Source organism: Salmo trutta, chromosome 15 (genome assembly GCF_901001165.1).
Source record: "Salmo trutta chromosome 15, fSalTru1.1, whole genome shotgun sequence".
Taxonomy (NCBI): Eukaryota; Metazoa; Chordata; class Actinopteri; order Salmoniformes; family Salmonidae; genus Salmo; species Salmo trutta.
Genome location: NC_042971.1, coordinates 58,041,054 through 58,066,995, shown reverse-complemented (window position 1 = coordinate 58,066,995; position 25,942 = coordinate 58,041,054). Strand labels below are relative to the sequence as shown.

At 41.5% G+C, this 25,942-nt stretch overlaps 2 protein-coding genes across 7 annotated transcripts in view; one reads left to right on the top strand and one right to left on the bottom strand.

The window, feature by feature from the left end:
- The window catches only part of LOC115149443 (zinc finger protein 462), a 70,729-nt gene that overhangs the window by 34,588 nt on the left and 10,199 nt on the right, over window positions 1–25,942 (bottom strand). The window contains exon 1 of one of the 6 annotated variants that reach the window (XM_029692302.1): window positions 132–197. The exons of the other annotated variants lie outside the window; for them this stretch is intronic. The gene's annotated coding sequence lies outside the window, so the exon portion shown is untranslated. Of the gene's footprint in view, window positions 1–131; window positions 198–25,942 lie in introns of those variants that run through there. 6 annotated transcript variants of the gene reach the window in all.
- LOC115148350 (extensin-like) lies at window positions 17,929–19,235 on the top strand. The gene is made up of 2 exons (XM_029690266.1): window positions 17,929–17,941; window positions 18,562–19,235. Exons 1-2 carry the CDS (start codon window positions 17,929–17,931, stop codon window positions 19,233–19,235), a joined length of 687 nt encoding a protein of 228 aa, XP_029546126.1.

The window sequence follows — 25,942 nt, the reverse complement described above, 5'->3', positions numbered from 1 at the left end:
TGGTAGAAGGGGACATTATTTTCAGTCATCTGTCCATTTGTATTAGTATTGTAGCTTATGTTTGGCTGCAGGGTCAGCAGACCTCTGGTATGAAACCATAACAGTTAACGTCCGTCCAGTAACCAACCAACCTCCACTGGAACAGCCCCTGCAGCCTGCCAGTGGGTCCCCGAGAAGACAGCTCCTGCTCCCTCATTGTTGTCCAGGGTCAGGTTGCCACCCTGATCTGTAGCAGCTCTCTCGTCGGAACTCGGAACATGGAATACAAAACAAAGATGCATTCTAATGCCAGGATCCTTGACATGGATATCAAGAACGTTCCTGCGACTATCTCCCTTGGTGTCAGTTTAGTGACTCCATGCCAGCCACACCAAGTTAATGGACGGTATTTGTAATGCTTTTATCTGCTCTGTCGGCGCTCTGACAGTCAGGCACTGAGCTGTGCAGCAGATCCTTTGAGCTTCAAGGGCAGCCATTTTAGGAGCCAGCCAGCTATGTGTGCTTAGGTGTTCAGCCAGTGCTCTCACTGCACAACATGGCCCCACAGATCAGATCCTCCTCACAGAGGCTGCATCCCAAATGGCTCCCTATTCCCTATATACTGCACTACGTTTGACCAGATCCCTATGGGGCCCTGGTCAAAATAGGGCTCTGGTCAAACGATAGGGCTCTGGTCAAGCGTAGTGGACTATATAGAGAATAGGGTGCTATTTGTGACGGGTCCTGAGACAGCCCAGACAGTCACTTGAGAGCTGCTGACAGAAATCTATCTGCCAGATGTACTGTGCCTCAAGTCCTTCAGCCTGCCTCGCCTGCAATGTAGCTCAGCAAAACCACCTCGCACTTGCTAGCCTTCCTGACTTAGCTCTTTCATTCATTGGTGACAATACATTTATTGGGGACCAAAAAAATGACTGTAAAAAATAACCAAATAATTAAGAGGGTCAGGCCTTTGGAATGACACCACACCGGCTTCTTTAAAACAAATTGGGAAGAGAGAAAATATTTTGAAATTGCCAACTAAGCCCCACAAGGAGGTCTTAACATGCAAAACATGCCTGAACTTCCTTTTTTTCAGAGCCCAGAGAAACATCTGCAGTCTTTGGCTTGAAGAGCCAGAGAAGAGGGGTGGAGAGGAGTGAGGAAGAGAGGGGAGGACGAGAGGAGAGGAAGAGAGGAGTGAGGAAAGAGGGGAGGAAGATCGGGAAAACAGGCCAGCATGACCCAGCCACCTGACTCTGCTCCCCAGATTCCAAAGTCTACTGACATTTGTTAATCACCAACCAGTCTCTCTGCATCGGCCAGGCTGCCAGCAGTCACACCCTCTCCTCAAACTGGGCCCGGCCTGGCGGCAGCAGCTGCCCTGTCTGAAAGAGCGCCTTTGAATAAGCCAGCATTAAGCTGATTAAGAGTACAGAGGTTTTGTCCTTAACCGTTGGCCGGTCTGGTCTCCACCATCTCATGCAGTATACAGGAGAGGCAGGCAATGGAAGCCGCAGATTAAATTATGTGGCCACATTTAACTGATAACACACTACAGAAACATGTTAGGGAGGTGTAGAGATCCTCAATTATTAATCCTGGATTGATTGAGAACATTATTGATCTCTCTTGTGTTGTGTCATCTCCCATGGACATCAATCTATTGTTGTCAATGAGAGATGACAACACAAGAGAGATCAATAAATTATTATTTCATATTTGAAAAGGTTTATAAAAAACAAACATACAACCACATTTTGACAGAAACCAGCTCTCTGACACTTCATCTAGAAGATATCCTACGCTCCATCTAGGATATCTGTCAATTCATCTAGAAGATCTGACACTTCATCTAGAAGATCTCTGACACTTCATCTAGAAGATCTCTGACACTTCATCTAGAAGCTCTCTGACACTTCATCTAGAAGATCTCTGACACTTCATCTAGAAGATCTCTGACACTTCATCTAGAAGCTCTCTGCCACAGCTCTCTGTCACTTCATGTAGAAGATCTCTCCCAGAAATCTCTGACACTTCATCTAGAAGCTCTCTGACATTTCCTCTAGAAGCTCTCTGACACTTCATCTAGAAGATATCTGACGCTTCATCTAGGATATCTGTCAATTCATCTAGAAGATCTCTGACACTTCATCTAGAAGCTCTCTGACACTTCATCTAGAAGCTCTCTGACACTTCATCTAGAAGCTCTCTGACACTTCATCTGGAAGCTCTCTGACACTTCATCTGGAAGATCTCTGACACTTCATCTGGAAGATCTCTGTCACTTCATCTAGAAGCTCTATGTCACTTCATCTAGAAGCTCTATGTCACTTCATCTAGAAGCTCTCTTCCACAGCTCTCTGACATTTCCTCTAGAAGCTCTCTGACACTTCATCTAGAAGATATGACACTTCATCTAGAAGATCTGACACTTCATCTACAAGATCTGACACTTCATCTAGAAGCTCTCTGACACTTCATCTAGAAACTCTCTGACACTTCATCTAGAAGCTCTCTGACACTTCCTCTAGAAGCTCTGACACTTTATCTAGAAACTCTGACACTTCATCTAGAAGATCTCTGACACTTCATCTAGAAGATCTCTGACACTTCCTCTAGAAGCTCTCTCCCACAAATCTCTGACACTTCATCTAGAAGATCTCTCCCACAGCTCTCTGTCACTTCATCTAAATGCTCTCTGTCACTTCATATAGAAGCTCTCTTCCACAGCTTTCTGACACTTCCTCTAGAAGCTCTCTCCCACAGCTGTCACTTGTATCTATGTCAACACTGTACAGATCCAGATTCTTCAGAACTTCATATGGGTTCATTTGTTAAGGTAATTGTCATATATTCAAAATATGACTTTCAGAATGAATATGGTACAATGAAGACTAGGCAATATCAACACAAAACAAGATTTAGACTTTGAGCTTCAAGCTTATTACTTCAGACCTTATGGGTCAAATATTTATATGTTCAACCCATGGCTTTCAGAATGAACATGGAACAAACAAGACTACCACTAGACAGCTTCAGACTTCAGACCTTATTGGGTCAACATGTTCTCCTTTCATATATCTGAACCAGAATGAATATGTTACAAGCAAGAGTCTGCCACCTATACAATTGCCTCATGGGTCAATGGAATTAAGTGGAATATTAATATTGTCTGTATATGCATTGTTTTTTCAAAGGCCAAACCCACCATTGGTGTGCGTGGCCAAATAGCTATTTTTTCATGTCATATAACCATAGCACCGGTTCTAATCTTAGTGCCAATACAGTTTATCAAATGCCAGGCGGTGCTATCGTCAGATGACATGAAAATAGAGGTTTTTGGCCACGCACACCAATGGTGGGTTTGGCCTTCAAAATAACAATGCATATGCAGAAAATACTTCCACCACCATATTTTACAGTAGGGATGATCTTTGATATTATGGGGCTATTGTGCTTCCAATGGTCCTGGGGCCCTTGTTAAGGTCAACTGCATCATGAATTTGACCAAGTACCAGGCCATTTTTGCCAAAAACCTGGTTGCCTCTACCAGGAGGATGAAACTTGGCCGCAAGTGGATCTTCCAGCAAGACAATTATCCCAAGCACACATACAAATCCATCAGGGCTGTCCACGACTAAAGAAATCTGTTATTTTGACCAATCGATTGGTCAAAATTGCAAAATGTGTATTTTTCTATATATAGACACACAATGTGTTTTAATCAAATCAACTATATACACTGAGCTTGTCTGATGCTTTAAGCACACTGTTTGATTACATAATTAAGACACACAAATGACTCAAGAGTGAATCAAAGATCTAGATAACCAGAAGAAAAAACCTGTTCCCGACCCTCCTCCTGCAGTTGGCAGTAATAGGCTACACCAAGGGTCAACAGTCTTTTTGATGTGGAGTGCCAACTTACAATTAATATGACCATTTCTACTGATCTGCGTGCCAGTTATGATTTTCATATGCACATTGTCATGGAGCAGTTTCAATTAAATTATAATAAAGTATTTTTGTTCTATTGCCAACTAGGTAAAAAAATAGCCTACATAAAGCCATCAAATAAAAAAATATCAGGAAAAAGAATTATTCAAATACATATTCAATAAAATCACATTGGCTACGCATGGAAGTTTGTTCATGTTCTTCATTCATCTCTCTACTCCAGCTGTCTACAATGAACTTGAAACATTGTATCAACTATCAACTGGTCCAGCCCACAGCTAGCTAGAAAACTTGCAACATTGTATCAACTATTCTGGGAACTCAGAGTTTCCGGAGCCAGTGAGCTCCAGACAGACACAGTTGTATTTGTGCAAGGGCTAAGAAGTAATCAGGTATTTTATGAAGTTTCCACTGGATCAGAGTATGCAATTTTTCCCTTTCACGCTGAGGCTCAGTGGTTATCGAAAGGGAGAGACCCGGAATTTTTTTTAAAAACACTGAGGAACAGACTTTGTTTACATGCTGTTTGAAGTGAAGAAAACACACAGCTCATTAGTGGTGGTGAGTTGAGACAATCAGAAATACTAATCAGACATCCCCAAACGGGCGATGATCCATAGTAGTACGGTTCCTAAAATTCTCAGTCAAAGAGAAAGTCTTACATGCAACCTGGAAAAAGCCTGTTAGCTTCCAAGGCCAACGAGTGTTCTTTGATCATGACTACGCGGGAGAGATACTGAAAAGAAGGAAAGAATACACCCCCATTAAGAAAGCACTTAAAGAGAAGGGTATACGCTTCCAAACACCATTCCCGGCAAAAATGCGGGTATTTCTGGAAAATGGCCCGGTTACATACGAGCATGCAGACGAGGCGGCTGAGGATCTGAAGTCGAGAGGCATCCCAGTAGAGTATACCGCCAGGAGAAAGGCGACATCCCCGGCAGAAAGACTCGAGCAGGCTCTCCCATGGATCGTTATCGACAAGCAGAGCCATGGAGAAAGAGGGAAACCACCTCGGCGAGAGGACGTTCACATCCGAGAGAGACTCAGGCATTTCCAACAGGAAGATGGAAGACACTGAAGAGGATTTAACAGAATGAATAGTTACCGCGAGCTGTTAAGACGTTGGGTTGTTACGGTTGACATCGCAATTGGTTAAATATCTCCCCTATTTCCCCCCAATGCTGAACAAGGTGAGTAGCCAAACGTATGTGTTCTTTATGAACACACTAAGTAGCGTCACGTTAATAACATATATATTAACTAAGGATTAATGACACATTGACAACGGGGTGACAGAAGGACATATCAAGGGGAGGATTCAGGATATGCACGCATGACCGATATAGTTTCACTTGTAATTAACCGGTGTGTATAAGCGACGAAACAGGCGCCCTTATTATTTTCGTTTCCAACAGGTCTAGTTTGTGACTATGTTACGCATTTTCATATCTGAGCGAGGGGCCCCTCCTGCGGACAGGCTCATCCCCTCAAACCCCAGAGGCAAGAGACAGTCCTCTGACATGGGAGTCCAAATACCTAAGTATTTTCCCACTTTGGTTTACTTTATTATGGTTCTTGATTTTTCGTTCATTTTTAGGCTCAAGATAAGCAGGCAGATATGGTGCACAGGTTTTTTTATTTATATGGATGCATCATCGGGAATTTAAGGTCATAAGTCTCAATGTAAACGGACTGGGGAGTGCCATCAAGAGAAGTAAGGTAATAGCAAAGATGAAACGGGAGAGAGTTGACATACTGTTCTGACAGGAAACTCACTTATCCACACCTGAACACGAGAAACTCAAGAAAATGGGATATAGGAATACTTTTTTTCTCCTTACAAAACGGGTAGAAGGGGAATTGCAATCTTGATCCCAAATTCAGTTAATTTTGAGTTTATATCAGAAATAAAAGACAAGGAGGGTAGATTTATACTTGTTAAATGTAAACTGGATAACAAGGAAGTTACATTATTTAATGTATACGCACCCCCAGGGAGGGACATGGTCTTCTACAGGAAGGTGTTTGATTGAATTACCACAGAAACCTGACACTCTTATATGTGGAGGGGTTTTTCTCACTATTTTAAACTCAAAATTGGACAGCACAAATAAAAATAGGAACATGAGTCTAGTTGCTAAAAAGATCAGTAGGATATTGCAGGATCTAGGAGTGCTCGATGTATGGTGTGACACCCACAAGACCAATAAGGAATATACTTTTTACTCAGCCCGCCACACTGAACACTCCAGGTTAGACTATTTTTTCATGTACAGTGCAGATAGACACAGGCTTAAGGATTGTAGGATCGGGCAGAGCGACTTATCAGATCATAATGGAGTTTACCTTACTCTACACCTTGATAGCAAACTAAGAAATACTCTATGGAGACTTAATACAAGCATGCTGAATGATCCAGCATTCAAGGAATGAATAAAGACAGAATTGAACATCTATCTGGAGAATAATGATAACGAGGAAGTATCTCCTGCTACATTGTGGGATGCAGCTAAGGCAGTTATTAGAGGAAAGATCATAGCCACATCATCGCTCAAGAAAAAGATTAAAGCACAGAAACTGCTGACATTACAGGAAACACTAAGAAACTTAGAACGATCTCATAGTCAATACAAAGATCCTCTTCCATTACGAGAGACTCAAAAGGTAAAACAGGAAATTGACCAGATTTATAGAGAAGTAGAGAAAAACCTCAGGTTCCTGAAACAACGATATTATGAAGCAGGCTCAAAAGCAACCAAATTACTAGCATGGAGACTCAGGAAACAACAAGCACAGAATACCATTTTCAAAATAAAAGACCCCAAAATAAAGAAGATCACATGCAAATTAGATGAAATACAGAATACATTTGAATCATATTACACAAATCTGTACAAGCAACTAGAGAAGGCAGATGTACAGACAATAGAGCCTTTTTTGAACTCACTTGATCTCCCCTCAATTGGGACAGAGCAAAATGATAGACTAACTTTAGAAATATCCACCGAAGAAATTAATAAAGCAATATCTCAACTAAAAGTAAACAAGTCTCCAGGCACTGATGGCTTCCCTTCAGAATGGTTCGAGACCTTCAGAGAACAACTAACACCTCCACTTAAGGGCCTGTTTTAACTGGGGGGAGGTGTCTCGCACCATCATGGAGAGAGGCCATCATATCTGTAATCCCAAAAGAGGGTAAAGATAAGAAGGAATGAAGTTCATATAGACCTATCACAATTCTTAACACGGATTATAAACTATATGCATCAATAATAGCCAAAAGAATGGAGAACATAATCCCAGAATTGATTGACGGAGATCAAACTGGTTTCATACAAAATAGGCAGACACAGGACAATATAAGGAGAACACTACATGTCATGGACCACATTACTCAGAATAAGACAAGAGCAATATTAATCAGTCTAGATGCAGAAAAAGCATTTGATTCAGTGGGATGGGATTACCTATTCCAAGTTATGGAAAGGTTTGTTTTCAACAAAGAAGTGATACAGTGCATCAAAACACTGTATTCATGTCCGACCGCTAGAATAAAGATAAATGGACATTTGTCACGAACGATAAAATTAGAGCGAGGGGCAAGACAAGGCTGTAATCTTTACCCCACGCTCTTCTCCTCCTACCTCAAACCATTAGCACAGGCAATAAGACAGGACCCAACCTTAGAGGGAATAACAATAAGACAGGACCCAACCATAGAGGGAATAACAATAAGACAGGACCCAACCTTAGAGGGAATAACAATAAGACAGGACCCAACCTTAGAGGGAATAACAATAAGACAGGACCCAACCATAGAGGGAATAACAATAAGAAGCAGTGAACATAAGATATGCATGTATGCTGATGACGTTCTGTTATTCCTTAAAGACCCAGGCTCAAGTGGACCTAGATTGATGGATGTTTTACAAACATTTGGAACATATGTGCTTAACGTACACAAGACCCAAGCCCTAGTATATAATTATACCCCACAGGAAGAGCTGAAGAGTAGGTATAACTTCCACTGGATCTCTTCATCCATTAAATATCTTGGAGTATATCTACCAAAAGATACACCCAAACTTTATTGCATGAATTACATCAACAAGAAAATATATGATGACCTAGACAGGTGGAATTCACTTCCCTTAGATCCTAGTAGTAGAATTGAAACAATCAAAATGAACATCCTGCAGAGGTTACTGTACTTGTTCCAATCACTGCCCATAGAAATCCCACCTAAACAGTTTAGAGATAAACGGATATCAAGGTTTATCTGGAAGAGTAAGAGACCAGAATTAGATATACAACATAGAGGTCAACCGATTAATCAGAATGGCCAATTAATTAGGGCCGATTTCAAGTTTTCATAACAATCGGTAATCTGTATTTTTGGCCACCGATTTGCCATTTTTTTTATTTTATTTTTTAAAACCTTTATTTACTAGGCAAGTCAGTTAAAGAACACTTTCTTATTTTCAATGACGGCCTAGGAACGGTGGGTTAACTGCTTTGTTCAGGGGCAGAACGACAGATTTTTACCTTGTCAGCTTGGGGATGCAACCTTACGTTAACTAGCCCAACGCTCTAACCACCTGCTTTACGTTGCCAAGGTAAGTTGCTAGCTAGCATTAAACGTATCTTATAAAAAAAACAATCAATCAATCATAAACACTAGTCAACTACACATGGTTGATGATATTACTAGTTTATCTAGCCTGTCCTGCTTTGCATATAATCGATGTGGTGCGCATTCGCGAAAAATGACTTTCTTTGCTCCGACGTGTACCTAACCATATAAACATCAATGTCTTTCTTAAAATCAATACACAAGTATATATTTTTAAACCTGCATATTTAGTTAATATTGCCTGCTAACATGAATTTCTTTTAACTAGGGAAAATGTGTCACTTCTCTTGCAAACAGAGTCAGTGTATATGCAGCAGTTTGGGCCGCCTGGCTCATTGCGAACTGTGAAGACTATTTCTTCCTAACAAAGACAGCAGACTTCGCCAAACGGGGATGATTTAACAAAAGCGCATTTGCGAAAAAAAGCACAATCGCTGCACGACTGTACCTAACCATAAACATCAATGCCTTTCTTAAAATCAATACACAGAAGTATATATTTGTAAACCTGCATATTTAGCTAAAAGAAATCCAGGTTAACAGGCAATATTAACCAGGTGAAATTGTGTCAGTTCTCTTGCGTTCATTGCACACAGAATCAGGGTATACAGAATCTGGCTCATTGCAAACTAATTTGCCAGAATTTTACGGAACTAGGAAATAACATTGTAGGTTGTGCGATGTAACAGGAATATTTAGACTTATGGATGCCACCCGTTAGATAAAATACGTAACGGTTCCGTATGTCACTGAAAGAATAATGTTTTCGAGATGATAGTTTCCGGATTTGACCATATTAATGACCTAAGGTTTATTATATTATAGTTAAGTCTATGATTTGATAGAGCAGTCTGACTGAGCGGTGGTAGGCAGCAGCAGGCTCGTAATAGTCAAAGGTATATGGTTTAGAGAGAAATAGTCGACGCGTCATAATTCCTGTAATAACTTGCGGCTGAACTTGAAAGGGGTTCCTTCGTTATTTTACCGTTCATGTCTTCCATAGAGAATGTCTTGATCTACTTCAAATAAGGTCTGTGTTTTGTGCTTAAACCGCCTTGGCGTTTTGATACCCGTGTAAACCTCACTAGGTAACGTTTGTCAACATATTTTCATAAATCCACTCTACAAAAATGTTTATCTTCGCTTATATTGATCAGAGTTATATCCTATGGATATCAACACAGTTATAAAATTGGCAAGGTGGTGTAAGCCTAAACCAAACACAGACCTTATTTTAAGTTAATCTAAAAATATCCTATGGAATAAATGAAGGAACCGCTTTTCAGATTTTGCTAGAAGGTGTCAGGGGAATTATGACTCGCACTTTGGTAGTCAATTCTTATCATGCCCATTATTAAAATAGGATTTCCTGCATATAGAAATTACAGTTTTTGTTTTCAGCATTCATCACAGGTATCTTAAACTCTATTTTTATTATTCAAACAGTTGAGAGTATTTGTCTCCTAAGCAGACTCTTCAGTATCGTTGTCACTTCAGAGCTGTGTGTGTGTGTGTGTGTGTGTGTGTGTGTGTGTGTGTGTGTGTGTGTGTGTGTATGTGTATGTGTGTGTGTATATATATACATATAAAAAAATAGCATAATAATAGTCGGCCGATTAATCGGCAGCAGCTTTTTTTTGGCCCTCCAATAATCGGTATCGGCGTTGAAAAATCATAATCGGTCGACCTCTAATTCAACATTACAATTACCAAAAAACTGTGGGGGTATGGCCTTACCAAACCTAAAAAATGATGTGCCAGCCCAATTGAGACCTCTGGTGTGTTGGTGCAATTCAGAAAACGAATCCAAATGGAAAGACATCGAGACTACTTTGACAGAGACACCCATATAGTCAGTTTTGGGAAATAAGGACATGGTAATAGAAATATACAGTAGACAAAATCAGTGGATTAATTTCTCTCTGAAGACATGGTTTAGGGTAGTTAAGCAAAATAATTTAGACAGAGAGGTCAAACTGCTGAGTTGGCCCGCATACGACCCCAGCTTCATCCCTGCAACTCAGGACAGCAGATTTAAACAATGGATGCAGAAAGGCATCACATCATTCAGTACAATTATAAGGAATGGGGATCTAGATAACTTCCAGGACCTAAGTAAAAAACATGGCTTGGATAAACAAGATTTTTACAGGTACCTACAAGTTTGACATTATTTCTTAAGGGAGATAAAAGTGACTGACCCTCGAGCACCTCCAGAACTAATCCAAGTATTCACTAACGCATACAACTTGGGGAGTAACAAAAAAAACTCTCTCAAATCTCTACTTGGGTATTCAATCCTCAAAGAAACATTCTACAAACTATATTAAACAGAAATGGGAGGAGGAACTTAACATTGAAATAACTGATGAAACATGGTTGAACATATTAGAGACTCAACAAAGCTCCACCAACTGAAGGTCATGGAGAGAATTCTGTTGGAAGAATGTTGTATGTTTCTTCATAACACCTAAACTGAAATCAAAACCAGACTGGCTCCCTACATCCTTGTTGGAGAGAATGCGGCCTATCGAGGGTCGATCACTCTCATATCTTTTGGACTTGCCCCGCAATCAAAACCTACTGATTTGATTTGATTTGAGACATTGGAAAAATAATGGGATTTGACATAGAACAAACATTAATTTCTTTGTACTTGGGTGAAATACCTGTTAACTTACACAATAGAGATAAGTACCTCTTGAAGGTCCTACTGGCAGCCAGTAAAAAGGCTGTCACTGGGAAATGGCTACAAAAAGACCCTCCCACAGTGACACAATGGATAGACATTGTAAAAAAAATACACCACATGGAGCGTATGACCTTTGCTTTAAGAACACAAGAGGAGAGAGGTCAGGAAAACTGGGGGAAAATGGGTTTCGTACTTGGAGAAGGTCTAATTCAAAGATGTCAATGTAACTAATATGATGATGGTATGACGTGCACTATAACTGCCAGATCTTTTTTGTTGTTCTCTTATTTTACTTTATTTGTACTTTCTTTGTGTTCGTACAATAAAAAAAAAGAATATTAAAAAAAGACATCACCAAACGGGGAGGCCTACTTCTATGCGTAATTACCTTGCTAATGCCTGTCTTAGAGTGATGGACTGACATCCCCGCTGCTCGACAAAAAAAATCTCAGTCGACCAACAGCCTATCGACCAAACAATCGCCCAGTCGACTAAAATGGGGTCAGCCCTAAAATCCACAAAGAAATTGTTAATTGACCACAAAATCATTTTGCAGTGGCCATCTCATTCTCTGGAGCTGAACCCCATTGAAAACCTGTGGTTTGAATTGAAAAGGGCAGTCCATAAGCTCAGATGAAGGATATCAAAGATGTGAAAAGATTCTGTATGGAAAAATGGTCTCCAATCTCATATAACATTTTAGAAAAGGGCTCAATGTCATTAACCTCTCAATGGGAGGGTGCTGGAGAAATGAAAACAGAGGATCCAATAATTTTTACCCCTATCTTAAAAATATATATATACAGTTGAAGTCGGAAGTTTACATACACCTTAGCCAAATACATTTAAATTCAGTTTTTCACGATTCCTGACATTTAATCGCAGTAAGCATTCACTGTCTTAGGTCAGTTAGGATCACCACTTTATAATAAGAATGTGAAATGTCAGAATAATAGTAGAGAGAATGATTTATTTCAGCTTTTATTTCTTTCATCAGTGGGTCAGAAGTTTACATACACTCAATTAGTATTTGGTAGAATTGGATTTAAATTGCTTAACTTGGATCAAACGTTTCAGGTAGCCTTCCACAAGCTTCCCACAATAAGTTGGGTGAATTTTGGCCCATTCCTCCTGACAGAGCTGGTGTAACTGAGTCAGGTTTGTAGGCCTCCTTGCTCACACATGCCTTTTCAGTTCTGCCCAAGTTTTTATGGGATTGAGGTCAGGGCTTTGTGATGGCCACTCCAATACCTTGACTTTGTTGTCCTTAAGCCATTTTGCCACAACTTTGGAAGTATGCTTGAGGTCATTGTCCATTTGGAAGACCCATTTGCGACCAAGCTTTAACTTCCTGACTGATGTCTTGAGATGTTGCTTCAATATATCCACATAATTTTCCTACCTCATGATGCCATCTATTTTGTGAAGTGCACCAGTCCCTCCTGCAGCAAAGCACCCCCACAACATGATGCTGCCACCCCCGTGCTTCACGGTTGGGATGGTGTTCTTCGGCTTGCAAGCCTCCCCCTTTTTCCTCCAAACATAACGATGGTCATTATGGCCAACAGTTCTATTTTTGTTCATCAGACCAGAGGACATTTCTCCAAAAAGTACGATCTTTGTTCCCATGTGCAGTTGCAAACCGTAGTCTGGCTTTTTTATGGCGGTTTTGGAGCAGTGGCTTTTTCCTTGCTGAGCGGCCTTTCAGGTTATGTTGATATAGGACTCGTTTTACTGTGGATATAGATACTTTGTACCTGTTTCCTCCAGCATCTTCACAAGGTCCTTTGCTGTTGTTCTGGGATTGATTTGCACTTTTCGCACCAAAGTACGTTAATCTCTAGGAGACAGAACGTGTCTCCTTCCTGAGCGGTATGACGGCTGCGTGGTCACATGGTGTTTATACTTGCGTACTATTGTTTGTACAGATAAATGTGGTACCTTCAGGCGTTTGGAAATTGCTCCCAAGGATGAACCAGACTTGTGGAGGTCTACAATTGTTTTTTCTTTTGATTTTCCCATGATGTCAAGCAAAGAGGCACTGAGTTTGAAGGTAGGCCTTGAAATACATCCACAGGTACACCTACAATTGACTCAAATGATGTCAATTAGCCTATCCGAAGCTTCTAAAGCCATGACATTTTCTGGAATTTTTCAAGCTGTTGCACAGTCAACTTAGTGTATGTAATCTTCTGACCCACTGGAATTGTGATACAGTGAATTACATGTGAAATAATCTGTCTGTAAACAATTGTTGGAAAAATTACTTGTGTCATGCACAAAGTAGATGTCCTAACCGACTTGCCAAAGCTATAGTTTGTTAACAAGAAACGTGTGGAGTGGTTGAATAACGAGTTTTAATGACTCCAACATAAGTGTATGTAAACTTCGGACTTCAACTGTATATAACTTGCTAAGCAAAATCTCTTTCTCTGAGCAATTGTATTAGTATAAAATTAAAATGTAGCATATAATATAACTCAGTTTTTGTATTATTTATTTTAGTCTTTTTTGTCATCTTTATCAAGGGTTCCAATAACTCCGGACTTAGGGGCCAGGCTCCGGTCTAGAGCACGCTTACGACTGCTCCTATAGTTTTGCTTCGGTACTGCAGTTTAACTGACCCTCCTGTCCAGAAAAACAATTTCCATACACGGCCACATACAGACGTCAGATTAGAAAATCCCTAATAAGACACTTTAGTCATCACCTTTGTGCACAAAACATCCATTGAATGAATTAAATAATTGTCTCTGAGGCCAATTTTTTCTTCCAGCACTCAAGCTGAAAATATTATTTTATATTCATCCAGTGATGACGTCATCACTGCTCGTGCTGCTCCCTGTGCGCACTGAGTGCTAGTGCTCATGTGATGTTGTTCAGATAAACCAGATACAACCAGGACATAGACGGTCCATGAATCGGCGTATGCGAATGCTAGTAGATTACCTTAAAAACAATGGTCGGACATCCTGGACGCAGTCTCCAGTTTTGATTATACCTCAGTGTTCCGGACCCCACTGGATGTTCTTTACCATAATAACTGTAAGAGCATGTTGTGATATATGTTCTTTACCATAATAACTGTAAGAGCATGTTGTGATAATCTAGTAGCATATACTGTATGTTCTTTACCATAATAACTGTAAGAGCATGTTGTGATAATCTAGTAGCATATACTGTATGTTCTTTACCATAATAACTGTAAGAGCATGTTGTGATACTCTAGTAGCATATACTGTATGTTCTTTACCATAATAACTGTAAGAGCATGTTGTGATATGTTATTTACCATACTAACTGTAAGAGTATGTTGTGATACTCTAGTAGCATATACTGTATGTTCTTTACCATAATAACTGTAAGAGCATGTTGTGATACTCTAGTAGCATATACTGTATGTTCTTTACCATAATAACTGTAAGAGCATGTTGTGATATATGTTATTTACCATACTAACTGTAAGAGTATGTTGTGATACTCTAGTAGCATATACTGTATGTTCTTTACCATAATAACTGTAAGAGCATGTTGTGATATATGTTATTTACCATACTAACTGTAAGAGTATGTTGTGATACTCTAGTAGCATATACTGTATGTTCTTTACCATAATAACTGTAAGAGCATGTTGTGATATGTTCTTTACCATAACTGTAAGAGCATGTTGTGATATATGTTCTTTACCATAACAACTGTAAGAGCTTGTGTTGTGTCATTGTATACTGTGTCATTGTATACTGTATACTGTGTTGTGTCATTGTATACTGTGTCATTGTATACTGTATACTGTGTTGTGTCATTGTATACGAGACGCCGGTTGGGGCGTCTCGTTTAACTTCTCAGGGCTGCGTGGGACGCTACCGTCCCACCCACGGTTCACACTATTCAACAGCCAGTGAAAAATCAGAGCGCCAAATTCAAAACAACAAAATGTCATAATTCAAAGTTCTCAAATATACAACTATTTTACACCATTTTAAAGATAAACCTCTCCTTAATCCAATCACATTGTCCGATTTCAAAAAGGCTTTACGGCGAAAGCATAAAGTTAGCAACTTCAAGCTACTCCAAATGTAGGAAGCGCACCCAAAATTTCACGACGAAAAGTCAAAAGAAGTTATATTTACGTTCGTTGAAACTTGTCAAACGTTGTATAGCACCAATCTTTAGGGCCTTTTTAACATAAAACTTCAATAATATTCCAACCGGACGATTCCAATGTCTTGAAAAACGTTATGGAACACAGCTACCTCATCACGTGAACGCGCGCCACAAAACTCATGTCATTTTCTGAGTCACCAACTTCCCGGCCTTCTTGTTCGCTCTGTGTTCACCGCAAAAGCCTGAAACTAGTGGAAGCCTTAGGAAGTGCAAAATTAACCCTAAGTCACTTGTGTGTTAGATAGGCAATGACTTGAAAAGGCTACAAGCATCAGATTTCCCACTTACTGGTTGGATTTTTCTCAGGTTTTTGCCTGCCATATGAGTTCTGTTATACTCACAGACATCATTCAAACAGTTTTAGAAACTTCAGAGTGTTTTCTATCCAAATCTACTAATAATATGCAAATATTTGACTCAGGGCCCGAGTATTAGGCAGTTTACTCTGGGCACGTTTTTCATCCTAAATCGAAAATACTGCCCCCTATACCTTGACAGGTTAAGTGTACAGTTTAATCTCCAGCTGCAAGGAGATGAAGCTTTGACATGATGATACAACTTGCTATAAAGGGACAATTCCGCCACTTTATAACCAGTTATTATGCTGTTAGTATATATGCAGTACTTTAAGATTTGATACGCATTTTGATCTTTTATTGTTTTTGTTAGTCATACTGCACAATTCCTTGTTTTTGTCATTTTGAAGCTTCTGTATTGCCCTCGTCTACAGCATACTACAATTCCCATGGTGCATTTCGTCTCCCATGATGCAATGCTACGTCTAGGTTAGCCTGCAGTTAGCTTAGCTTAGAATGTAATTCTGAATAAGTTTCATGTCATTGACCACGTTCCCATCCACAGTTTTTATGCGAGTAAAGTCATATAGTATTAAAAAAATCACGACAGCTGTGTAATTTTATAAATGCCGACAGATCATTTGTTTGTTCGACATGGTGAGATATTATCTGTAAAATGAATTATGCAGGAAACGCCGGTGGAAACGCCTTTATGTGCAGATATTGATATAATAACCAATATATCAAAGTAAATTTGGAGTCACGCGATGATATAGCGTGTGACACTACAACTCAGGAAACCACACAGTTCATTAGGCTACAGATGAAATAAGTTGCACGATGATAAGCTTGATGCTACTTTCCAATAAATATCGAGGGTCTTAATCTGGTGACATGGTGATCGATGCGTGACTGCCGTTTGACAAATACAAAAACTCTGTCTCTGATCCATAATAATCTCATGTAGATAGCCAACCTGTACAGCCCACCCACATTGTATATAGGAGATGTGGACTAGGTCACAGGTGCCAAGACCAGAGTAGGCACATTTCCTATCTAACGCAAAACAAATCGGTAGAGTTGAAAATGCGATGGAAACACATTGAACTTTATTCGGTACGTGAAAACGGAAGCGATAAAGTCCATTTTGTGTGCACTACGTCATCACACATTGATTTTGATCTGAAACAAGTCTGTTTGGTGGAAACACACCACCGCTGGGAAAATGTGCATATTAAAAATGCTTTATTAAAAAAATACAAAATAAATCTATGTTAGGTTGTGTTGAAATGGTCAAACTGTATTGAACCACACCCTAATCCATAATCTCCTATGGACGTAAATACATGGCGTTTGGTCCTCCCACTACGAGTCAGAAAAACATGCAAGTTATTAGGCTACTGTTTTATAATACATATAAAAACAGGCCAGCACAGCCTTTATGACAATAATATAAATGATCGTTAGGTAGGCCTACTGTAGGTCTCTATTCTATAATGTCAGAGGTGTCCCTGATGCCATGATGAGGTAAGACAGGGAAGAGAAGAGGGTTATGCATCACTGTGCCTTGATATAAAAGAAAGGCCCAACGGGCACCAGTCTGTTAGCGAATCGGCTGCACTGTGTTGTATTTCTGGCTGTGGCATGGGATGCCATTTTTCACACTTGACCCCTTACATTGTTGATATAATTACAATCACATTCTCAGTGCATTATTTATGTTGAACGGACCAGACTATCAGACCCAGGGCTGCTCCTGTTTCTAAATTGAACACCTTCTTCTGAGGAGAGAAGCTCCTAAATCACATATCACCTTACCTAGCATTGGTATGTCTGTGCTGAGTATGGCATAGGCCTGTTACCTAAAAAGGATCTCCAAATGCATGCTTTGCTAGTTATTTTGGTTCAAAATGGGACTGGTGCCCCCCACTGTGCACACAAAGGTTATACAAGCAACCAAAATAACTAACTAATCTCTAGTTCAAACTGATCGTTTTGGCTATACTACATACATAGTATCTTCTCACGAAAACGTCTTTAGCGTCAGAACGTTCTCCGTTTTGCTCTACGACCCCCACAAGCCCCACAGGACTCATCTGCACTCAGTAGCACCGACGTGCCAACTTCTGTCTGTAGCATCCAAACCGTTTGGGCTACAAACTAATACGATCTTATGGAAAGGAGATACTCTCTTTTGCTCTATGACCCCCCACGGTAACCCGGTACCTGTTAAAACATTTTTATGGAAGTTCAGTGCCTTCAGAAAGTATTCACACCACTTGACTTTTTCTGCATTTTGTTGTGTTACAGCCTGAATTTAAAACGGATTAAATTCAGATGTTCTTTCACTACACACAATACCCCATAATGTTAAAGTGGAATTTTGTTTGAAAAGCTCAAATGTATTGGGTGTGGATACCGTGGAAACGTGTGGGTCTGCGCAAGTGTGATGTCATTAATGTTTGTGGAAATGCATGCATGTAACTGTTTGTTTTTGTCAATGTATGTATATATATTTAAAAAATAACAGGAAATCCAAAGCATGTTTGACTAGCCTGGTGTCTCAGATCTGTTTATGTTGTCTTGCCGGACTTGTTGTCATAGCCAAACATTGGAACCAGGATAATATTTGACCCCTCTCTGAACTTCCTTTTCATTAGGCTGTGACTTATCCTTTCATGACTGTTTCCTCTCCATCTATGGGAGACACTGACAGTTAACATCACACAACAATTCTCCAAAGGTAAGAACTTCATAAACAACCTTGCACAGGGCCTTTGTTTTCCAGTGTATGTAGTTGCATCATAAACAACCTGCACTGCGTTTTCCGTTAGATGTTACTTATGTAGGCAAGCTATACATAAAACCCAGGCCCAGTGCCCCACAATCCAAAACCCAGGCCCAGTGCCCCACGCCGCAAAACCCAGGCCCAGTGCCCCACAATCCAAAACACAGGCCCAGTGCCCCACAATCCAAAACACAGGCCCAGTGCCCCACGCCGCAAAACACAGGCCCAGTGCCCCACAATCCAAAACACAGGCCCAGTGCCCCACAATCCAAAACCCAGGCCCAGTGCCCCACGCCGCAAAACCCAGGCCCAGTGCCCCACGCCGCAAAACCCAGGCCCAGTGCCCCACGCCGCAAAACCCAGGCCCAGTGCCCCACGCCGCAAAACCCAGGCCCAGTGCCCCACGCCGCAAAACCCAGGCCCAGTGCCCCACGCTGCAAAACCCAGGCCCAGTGCCCCACGCCGCAAAACCCAGGCCCAGTGCCCCACGCCGCAAAACCCAGGCCCAGTGCCCCACAATCCAAAACCCAGGCCCAGTGCCCCACAATCCAAAACACAGGCCCAGTGCCCCACAATCCAAAACCCAGGCCCAGTGCCCCACAATCCAAAACCCAGGCCCAGTGCCCCACAATCCAAAACACAGGCCCAGTGCCACACATCCCAAAATACAGGCCCAGTGCCCCACACCCCAAAATACAGGCCCAGTGCCCCACACTGTAGTAGCCTAGCTACAATTAAACTGTTACTCATACTGTATAATTAATATGTGTGCATACTAATACTAAATCCATACTAATACAACATTTATACTAATCTTAAACCCATACTGATGCTAAATCCATACAAATACTAAACCCATACCGATGCTAAATCCATACCAATACTAAACCCATACCGATGCTAAATCCATTCAAATACTAAACCCATACCGATGCTAAATCCATACTAATACTAAACCCATACCGATACTAAACCCCTACTAATACTAAACCCATACCGATGCTAAATCCATACTAGTACTATACTAATGCCATACTAATACTAAACCCCTACTGATACTAAACCCCTACTAATACTAAACCCATACTAAAGTCCATTCTGGGATTGTTGAGAAGTAGACTGTTTTGAACAGGGTTTAATATTTATTTCCATGGACCATCAATTTGTAATAGTTCCTATTATGCAATTGTTTCTAGTCACCAACAGATAGCAGTATATCACCACAACCTCTAACCAACTATTCATCACTACCTTACAAGTTCTACTCAATAATACGTGTTTCACTACTTATTTACTATATACATGTCAGGACTGATGATGTTGACCGATTTCCTTATTTCATTTTTTTATTTAACCTTTATTTAACTAGGCAAGTAAGTTAAGAACAAATTCTTATTTACAATGACGGCCTACTGGGGAACAGTGGGTTAACTGCCTTGTTCAGGGGCAGAACAACAGATTTTTACCTTTGTCAGCTCGGGGATTCGATCTAGCAACCTTTCGGTTACTGCCCAACGCTCTAACCACTAGGCTACCTGCTGGCCTGCCACCCCTTATATGAACTGTAATTCATTAAATCTTTGTAATTGTTGCGTTTATATTTTTGTTCAGTGTACATAATAAACTCAGCAAAAAAATAAACGTCCTCTCACTGTCAGCAAACTTAACGTGTAAATATTTGTATGAACATAAGATTCAACAACTGACACATAAACTGAACAAGTTCCACAGACATGTGACTAACAGAAATTGAATAATGTGTCCCTGAACAAAAAGGGGGGTCAAAATCAAAAGTAACAGTCAATGCAGCTGGTGGCCACACCAGATACTAAGTACTGCAGTGCATCTCCTCCTCATGGACTGCACCATATTTGCCAGTTCTTGCTGTGAGATGTTACCCCACTCTTCCACCAAGGCACCTGTAAGTTCCTGGACATTTCTGGGGGGAATGGCCCTAGCCCTCACCCTCCGATCCAACAGGTCCCAGACGTGCTCAATGGGATTGAGATCCGGGCTCTTCGCTGGCCATGGCAGAACACTGACATTCCTGTCTTGCAGGAAATCAGCCATACTGCTCGTTTTGCGCAAGGTGGCATTGTCATGCTGGAGGGCCATGTCAGGATGAGCCTGCAGGAAGGGTACCACATGAGGGAGGAGGATGTCTTCCCTGTAACGCACAGCATTGAGATTGCCTGCAATGACAACAAGCCCAGTCCGATGATGCTGTGACACACCGCCCCAGACCATGACGGACCCTCCACCTCCAAATCGATCCCGCTCCAGAGTACAGGCCTCGGTGGAACGCTCATTCCTTCGACGATAAACGCGAATCCGACCATCACCCCTGGTGAGACAAATCTGCGACTCGTCAGTGAAGAGCACTTTTTGCCAGTCCTGTCTGGTCCAGCGACGGTGGGTTTGTGCCCATAGGTGACGTTGTTGCCGGTGATGTCTGGTGAGGACCTGCCTTACAACAGGCCTACAAGCCCTCAGTCCAGCCTCTCTCAGCCTATAGCGGACAGTCTGAGCACTGATGGAGGGATTATGCGTTCCTGGTGTAACTCGGGCAGTTGTTGTTGCCATCCTGTACCTGTCCCACAGGTGTAATGTTCGGATGTACCGATCCTGTGAAGGTGTTGTTACACGTGGTCTGCCACTGCGAGGACGATCAGCTGTTGTCCTGTCTCCCTGTAGCGCTGTCTTAGGCATCTCACAGTACGGACATTGCAATTTATTGCCCTGGCCACATCTGCAGTCCTCATGCCTCCTTGCAGCATGCCTAAGGCACGTTCACGCAGATGAGCAGGGACCCTGGGAATCCTTCTTTTGGTGTTTTTCAGAGTCAGTAGAAAGGCCTCTTTAGTGTCCTTAGTTTTCATAACTGTGACCTTAATTGCCTACCGTCTCTAAGCTGTTTGAGTCTTAACGACCGTTCCACAAGTGCATGTTCATGAATTCTTTATGGTTCATTGAACAAGCATGGGAAACAGTGATTAAACCCTTTACAATGAAGATATGTGAAGTTATTTGGATTTTTACGATTTATCTTTGAAAGACAGGGTCCTGAAAAAGGGACGTTTCTTTTTTTGCTGAGTTTGTTAAATTGTCTTTAAATTTCACTAAATTTTAGGCCCCACAGGCTGTCCCAAGATATGACATGAAAGTGAATTGTCATGGCTGTTCGAAGGAGCGGACCAAGATGCAGCGTGTTCGTAGTTCCACATATTTATTTAAAGTGAAACTGAATGCAATACACTGAAATACTTGAAAATACAAAACAACAAACCGTGACGCAGAGGACAACACACTACTCAAAAGACAATAACCCACAAACCACAATGAGACCACAATGCTGCCTCCAATTAGAGATCAACCCCAAACAATCCCAACATAGAAATAGACAAACTAGAACCTAAACATAGAAATAGAAAACATTGATAAACCAAAAACATCCACCGTCACGCCCTGCCCTACACTACTATAGAAAATTACATCTTACTAGGGTCAGGACGTGACATGAATTCTGACAAAGGCCCTTACTTGACTCTAAAATGTTGTATTCTATACCCATTTGAAGATAAACAAGTTATTAATGTGTTTGATAAGATTAAAGACTCTCTCAGGGGATCCAATTTAAATTTTAGGGGACCCCACATGGGTCCCGGATCCCAAGATTGGGAACCACTGTACTAACTTCTCTCCCTGCTTGCTTCAATTTTTCCTCTCTCTCTCTGTGTATCTCCTTTGCCTCCTTCATTGCAGCCTGACCCGCCACTATCTCACTACTCTCTATAAAGAAAAGGTATTTTGTTATGAGAACTTATAGTAGCCCATCTTTTGACTATAGCTAGCTTAATTTCAGTCAACTGCTCCTGCTGAGGTCAAGCGCCGTTCAACATTAGCTTCGAACTTCATCCTTCTAGCCATTGAGTTATAGCTAGCTACCTGGCTAACAGCCAGAGCCCTTGAGCTACCTAGCTAGCTAGACATCTGACTGAAATGTCTATTTACCAGTTCTACACTAATTCTAAGAGAGTCAGCGGTTGGGTTGTTTTGGGGGATGTCTGTTTCAGGGCAGAGAGATGTTCAAATAAAATAATAATAATTGTCTCTGCTACTTGCCACTGATCTGGGCTGAGCTAGTTCGTTTCACCTCTCGGCCTATGTCGTGTGCGGAATTTCCCGTTGGACAGAGTGGTGAGTGAATGCGCTGCTAACAAGGCAAATCCAGGGGGAGCAGGCGAACATAACGAGCATTCACGATTCCACTCGTTCGCAGAGGTAGGCACGATTATAACTCAGATCAAGAAGCCTTCTGAGCGTTGATCAACGTTGGGAATGCAATAATAAGTGGATAAACGATAATCAACAAAATAAAAAGGTGAGTAAATGCTATTTCACAAATAACAAGCTGTGTAAACAGCTTTTACGTGTGTTTACCCTCCACCACATCCCTGGTTGGATCTGGAAAAACCCATTCATAAATGTCAATATCCTGCCAGGCAGAATTGAATCTACATTTGTCTAGAATTTTAGCTATGGATGTGACGTTTGGCGTGCGCCTAATCAGTCAGTTCTGTACCTACCTGGCTGAGTGGCAGTGTGGGTGGAACGAACAAGCCGCCTGGAAAACAGAGCGCGAAACACCTGAGGACATCTGCTTTGCAAGACCAATACATTTCTACTATTTTTCATATTAACATATGTGATCCTTTTCTGTTCTCTCATTTTAATTCAAGTACTTATAAAGTATCAACTTGAGAAAATATCTGATTTTCAAGGTATTCCAGTACTTGAATTTCAGAGTTCCAAATTCAAGTACTTGAAGCACCTCAAGCAACTTGTGCGAACCCTGTTTGAAACAAAATACTTACCTGAAGAAGAAAAAAAACATAATACACACAAATTGTTCTCCTATATCCATTTATCAATATTCCACATTTCTACTCATTTCCGGAGATTAGCCAGTACACGGTTCACAATGGTGAGGAAAACAATTACTGTTTATTCTATTCCCTCTGTTCTACTCACTCATCATCATAAGAGGACAAAACTTCCTTAAAGGATTTGATCATGTGTCTCTGCTCATTTGAGGAAGTGTCTGAAAACACACAGACATGAAGCATTGATTCCACCTGGCTGATCGATGAGGCAGCCAGCCCTATTATTATGTTCAAAACAGGGGAAATATTCAGTAGAAAAAGCACCATGTCGTTCAACATATATCAACTAGGCTGTGTCCAAAATGGCACCCTATTCCCTATGTAGTGCACTAAACTGACCAGTAGTGCCCTGTAGGGAATATTGTGCCATTACAGACACAGCACTGCTGGTATCATGGGCCATATGAGGTGACATCAGCCAGACTTAGTCATCTCCCAGTGAATCTCTCTCTGCCCGGTGGGGCAGCTGCTAGTCATGGTGGAGGTGACATCAGCCAGACTTAGTCATCTCCCAGTGAATCTCTCTCTGCCCGGTGGGGCAGCTGCTAGTCATGGTGGAGGTGACATCAGCCAGACTTAGTCATCTCCCAGTGAATCTCTCTCTGCCCGGTGGGGCAGCTGCTAGTCATGGTGGAGGTGACATCAGCCAGACTTAGTCATCTCCCAGTGAATCTCTCTCTGCCCGGTGGGGCAGCTGCTAGTCATGGTGGAGGTGACATCAGCCAGACTTAGTCATCTCCCAGTGAATCTCTCTCTGCCCGGTGGGGCAGCTGCTAGTCATGGTGGAGGTGACATCAGCCAGACTTAGTCATCTCCCAGTGAATCTCTCTCTGCCCGGTGGGGCAGCTGCTAGTCATGGTGGAGGTGACATCAGCCAGACTTAGTCATCTCCCAGTGAATCTCTCTCTGCCCGGTGGGGCAGCTGCTAGTCATGGTGGAGGTGACATCAGCCAGACTTAGTCATCTCCCAGTGAATCTCTCTCTGCCCGGTGGGGCAGCTGCTAGTCATGGTGGAGGTGACATCAGCCCAGGCTCATAGTTTTGAGTATGAGATGTCTCCTCTAGTCCGAACCGTCGTGACATAAGTTAACCATTAACCAGTTAACCATTTAGTGATGAATCTATTAAAAGGACTTCACCTAGCTCATGTTAAAACCACAGTTTGGCTGGATGACGAATCAATCAATCAACCACTATGGATGGATCAGGATCATAATAATTCAATATTTTACAACATTTTCTAAATTAGTTGCAAAATGTTTTCTTATTATGACGCCTTGGCTTGAAACATTACTAAATTAGACGATTGTATATTACAGTAATCTTCACCACCACCACCACCACCACCACCACCACTACTACCACTACTACCACCACCACCACCACCACCACCACCACCACCACCACCACCACCACCACCACCACCATAATGGCTTTTCTTTTAGATGTAATGTGTTCCAGGAAGCATATGGCATATGGAGCTGAACTAGGTCAACCATTAACGAACTAACACCAAGCTCCTCAGACAGAGAACACCCAACTGAAGCACATGCTTCTAATCTACACGGGTAGATATTTCACTGTTGGACTGACCTTAGCTAATGTATGAATGGGCCCTGGTTAATAAGGGTGCACTATAAAGGGAACACCTATGTTTATGGAGCAACAGCTCTCCGTCCCCAGAAATATTTATCTTCAATCTTCTTGTTCAACAACATTTGAATGGATCTTGGAGTAATAACAAACAAATCAATTCACCGCCAGTCAGCCTCAGATGACAGATGGTTGGTTACCTGACGTCACCCGAGCTAGCTAACGCTCAGCTAGCATTATTACTTAATATCGCCACATCGCTTTCTTCTTCTTTACGGGGCCAGCCAAGCCTACTGCCTGCCTGCCGACCAAACCATTTCCCATTTTGTCTTTCCATCAAAGCCATCAAAGAGCACATCATGGCACAGTACAACCTTGCTCCGAGGATAGCGTAGCCTTTGTCTCTTATAGAAAGCTTCTATTGTTGCTCCACTGATTCTAAAAAGGGTGGTTGTGACAAAGCACTCAAGAGCAATGGCCCCTCTTGCACAAGCAGGAGACAATGGCCCCTCTTGCACAAGCAGGAGATAATGGCCCCTCTTGCACAAGCAGGAGACAATGGAACTGCAGATCAAGAAGAATGTTCTCCCATAGCTGTCCCTCTAATGTCATCTAGCAAGCTGGGTATTTCCTCATGGTAGAAAGCATCACAGACATGGCTGATACGATCTAATCATATACAATGTGCTAGTTTAATATTCTGCTAACATTAACATTTCCTGAAGCAAACATACAGTTGCCTTTCAAAAAGAAAGGAGGACCAAGGCACTCTTCATATAATGAAATGGCCTTCGTCAAGGAGTACCGTATGCAGGAGGTTACATTCAATAACAAACATTTCTGGATTAATCAAAAGTGAAGCCATTATCATTTCACCATCTGACTGTGTGA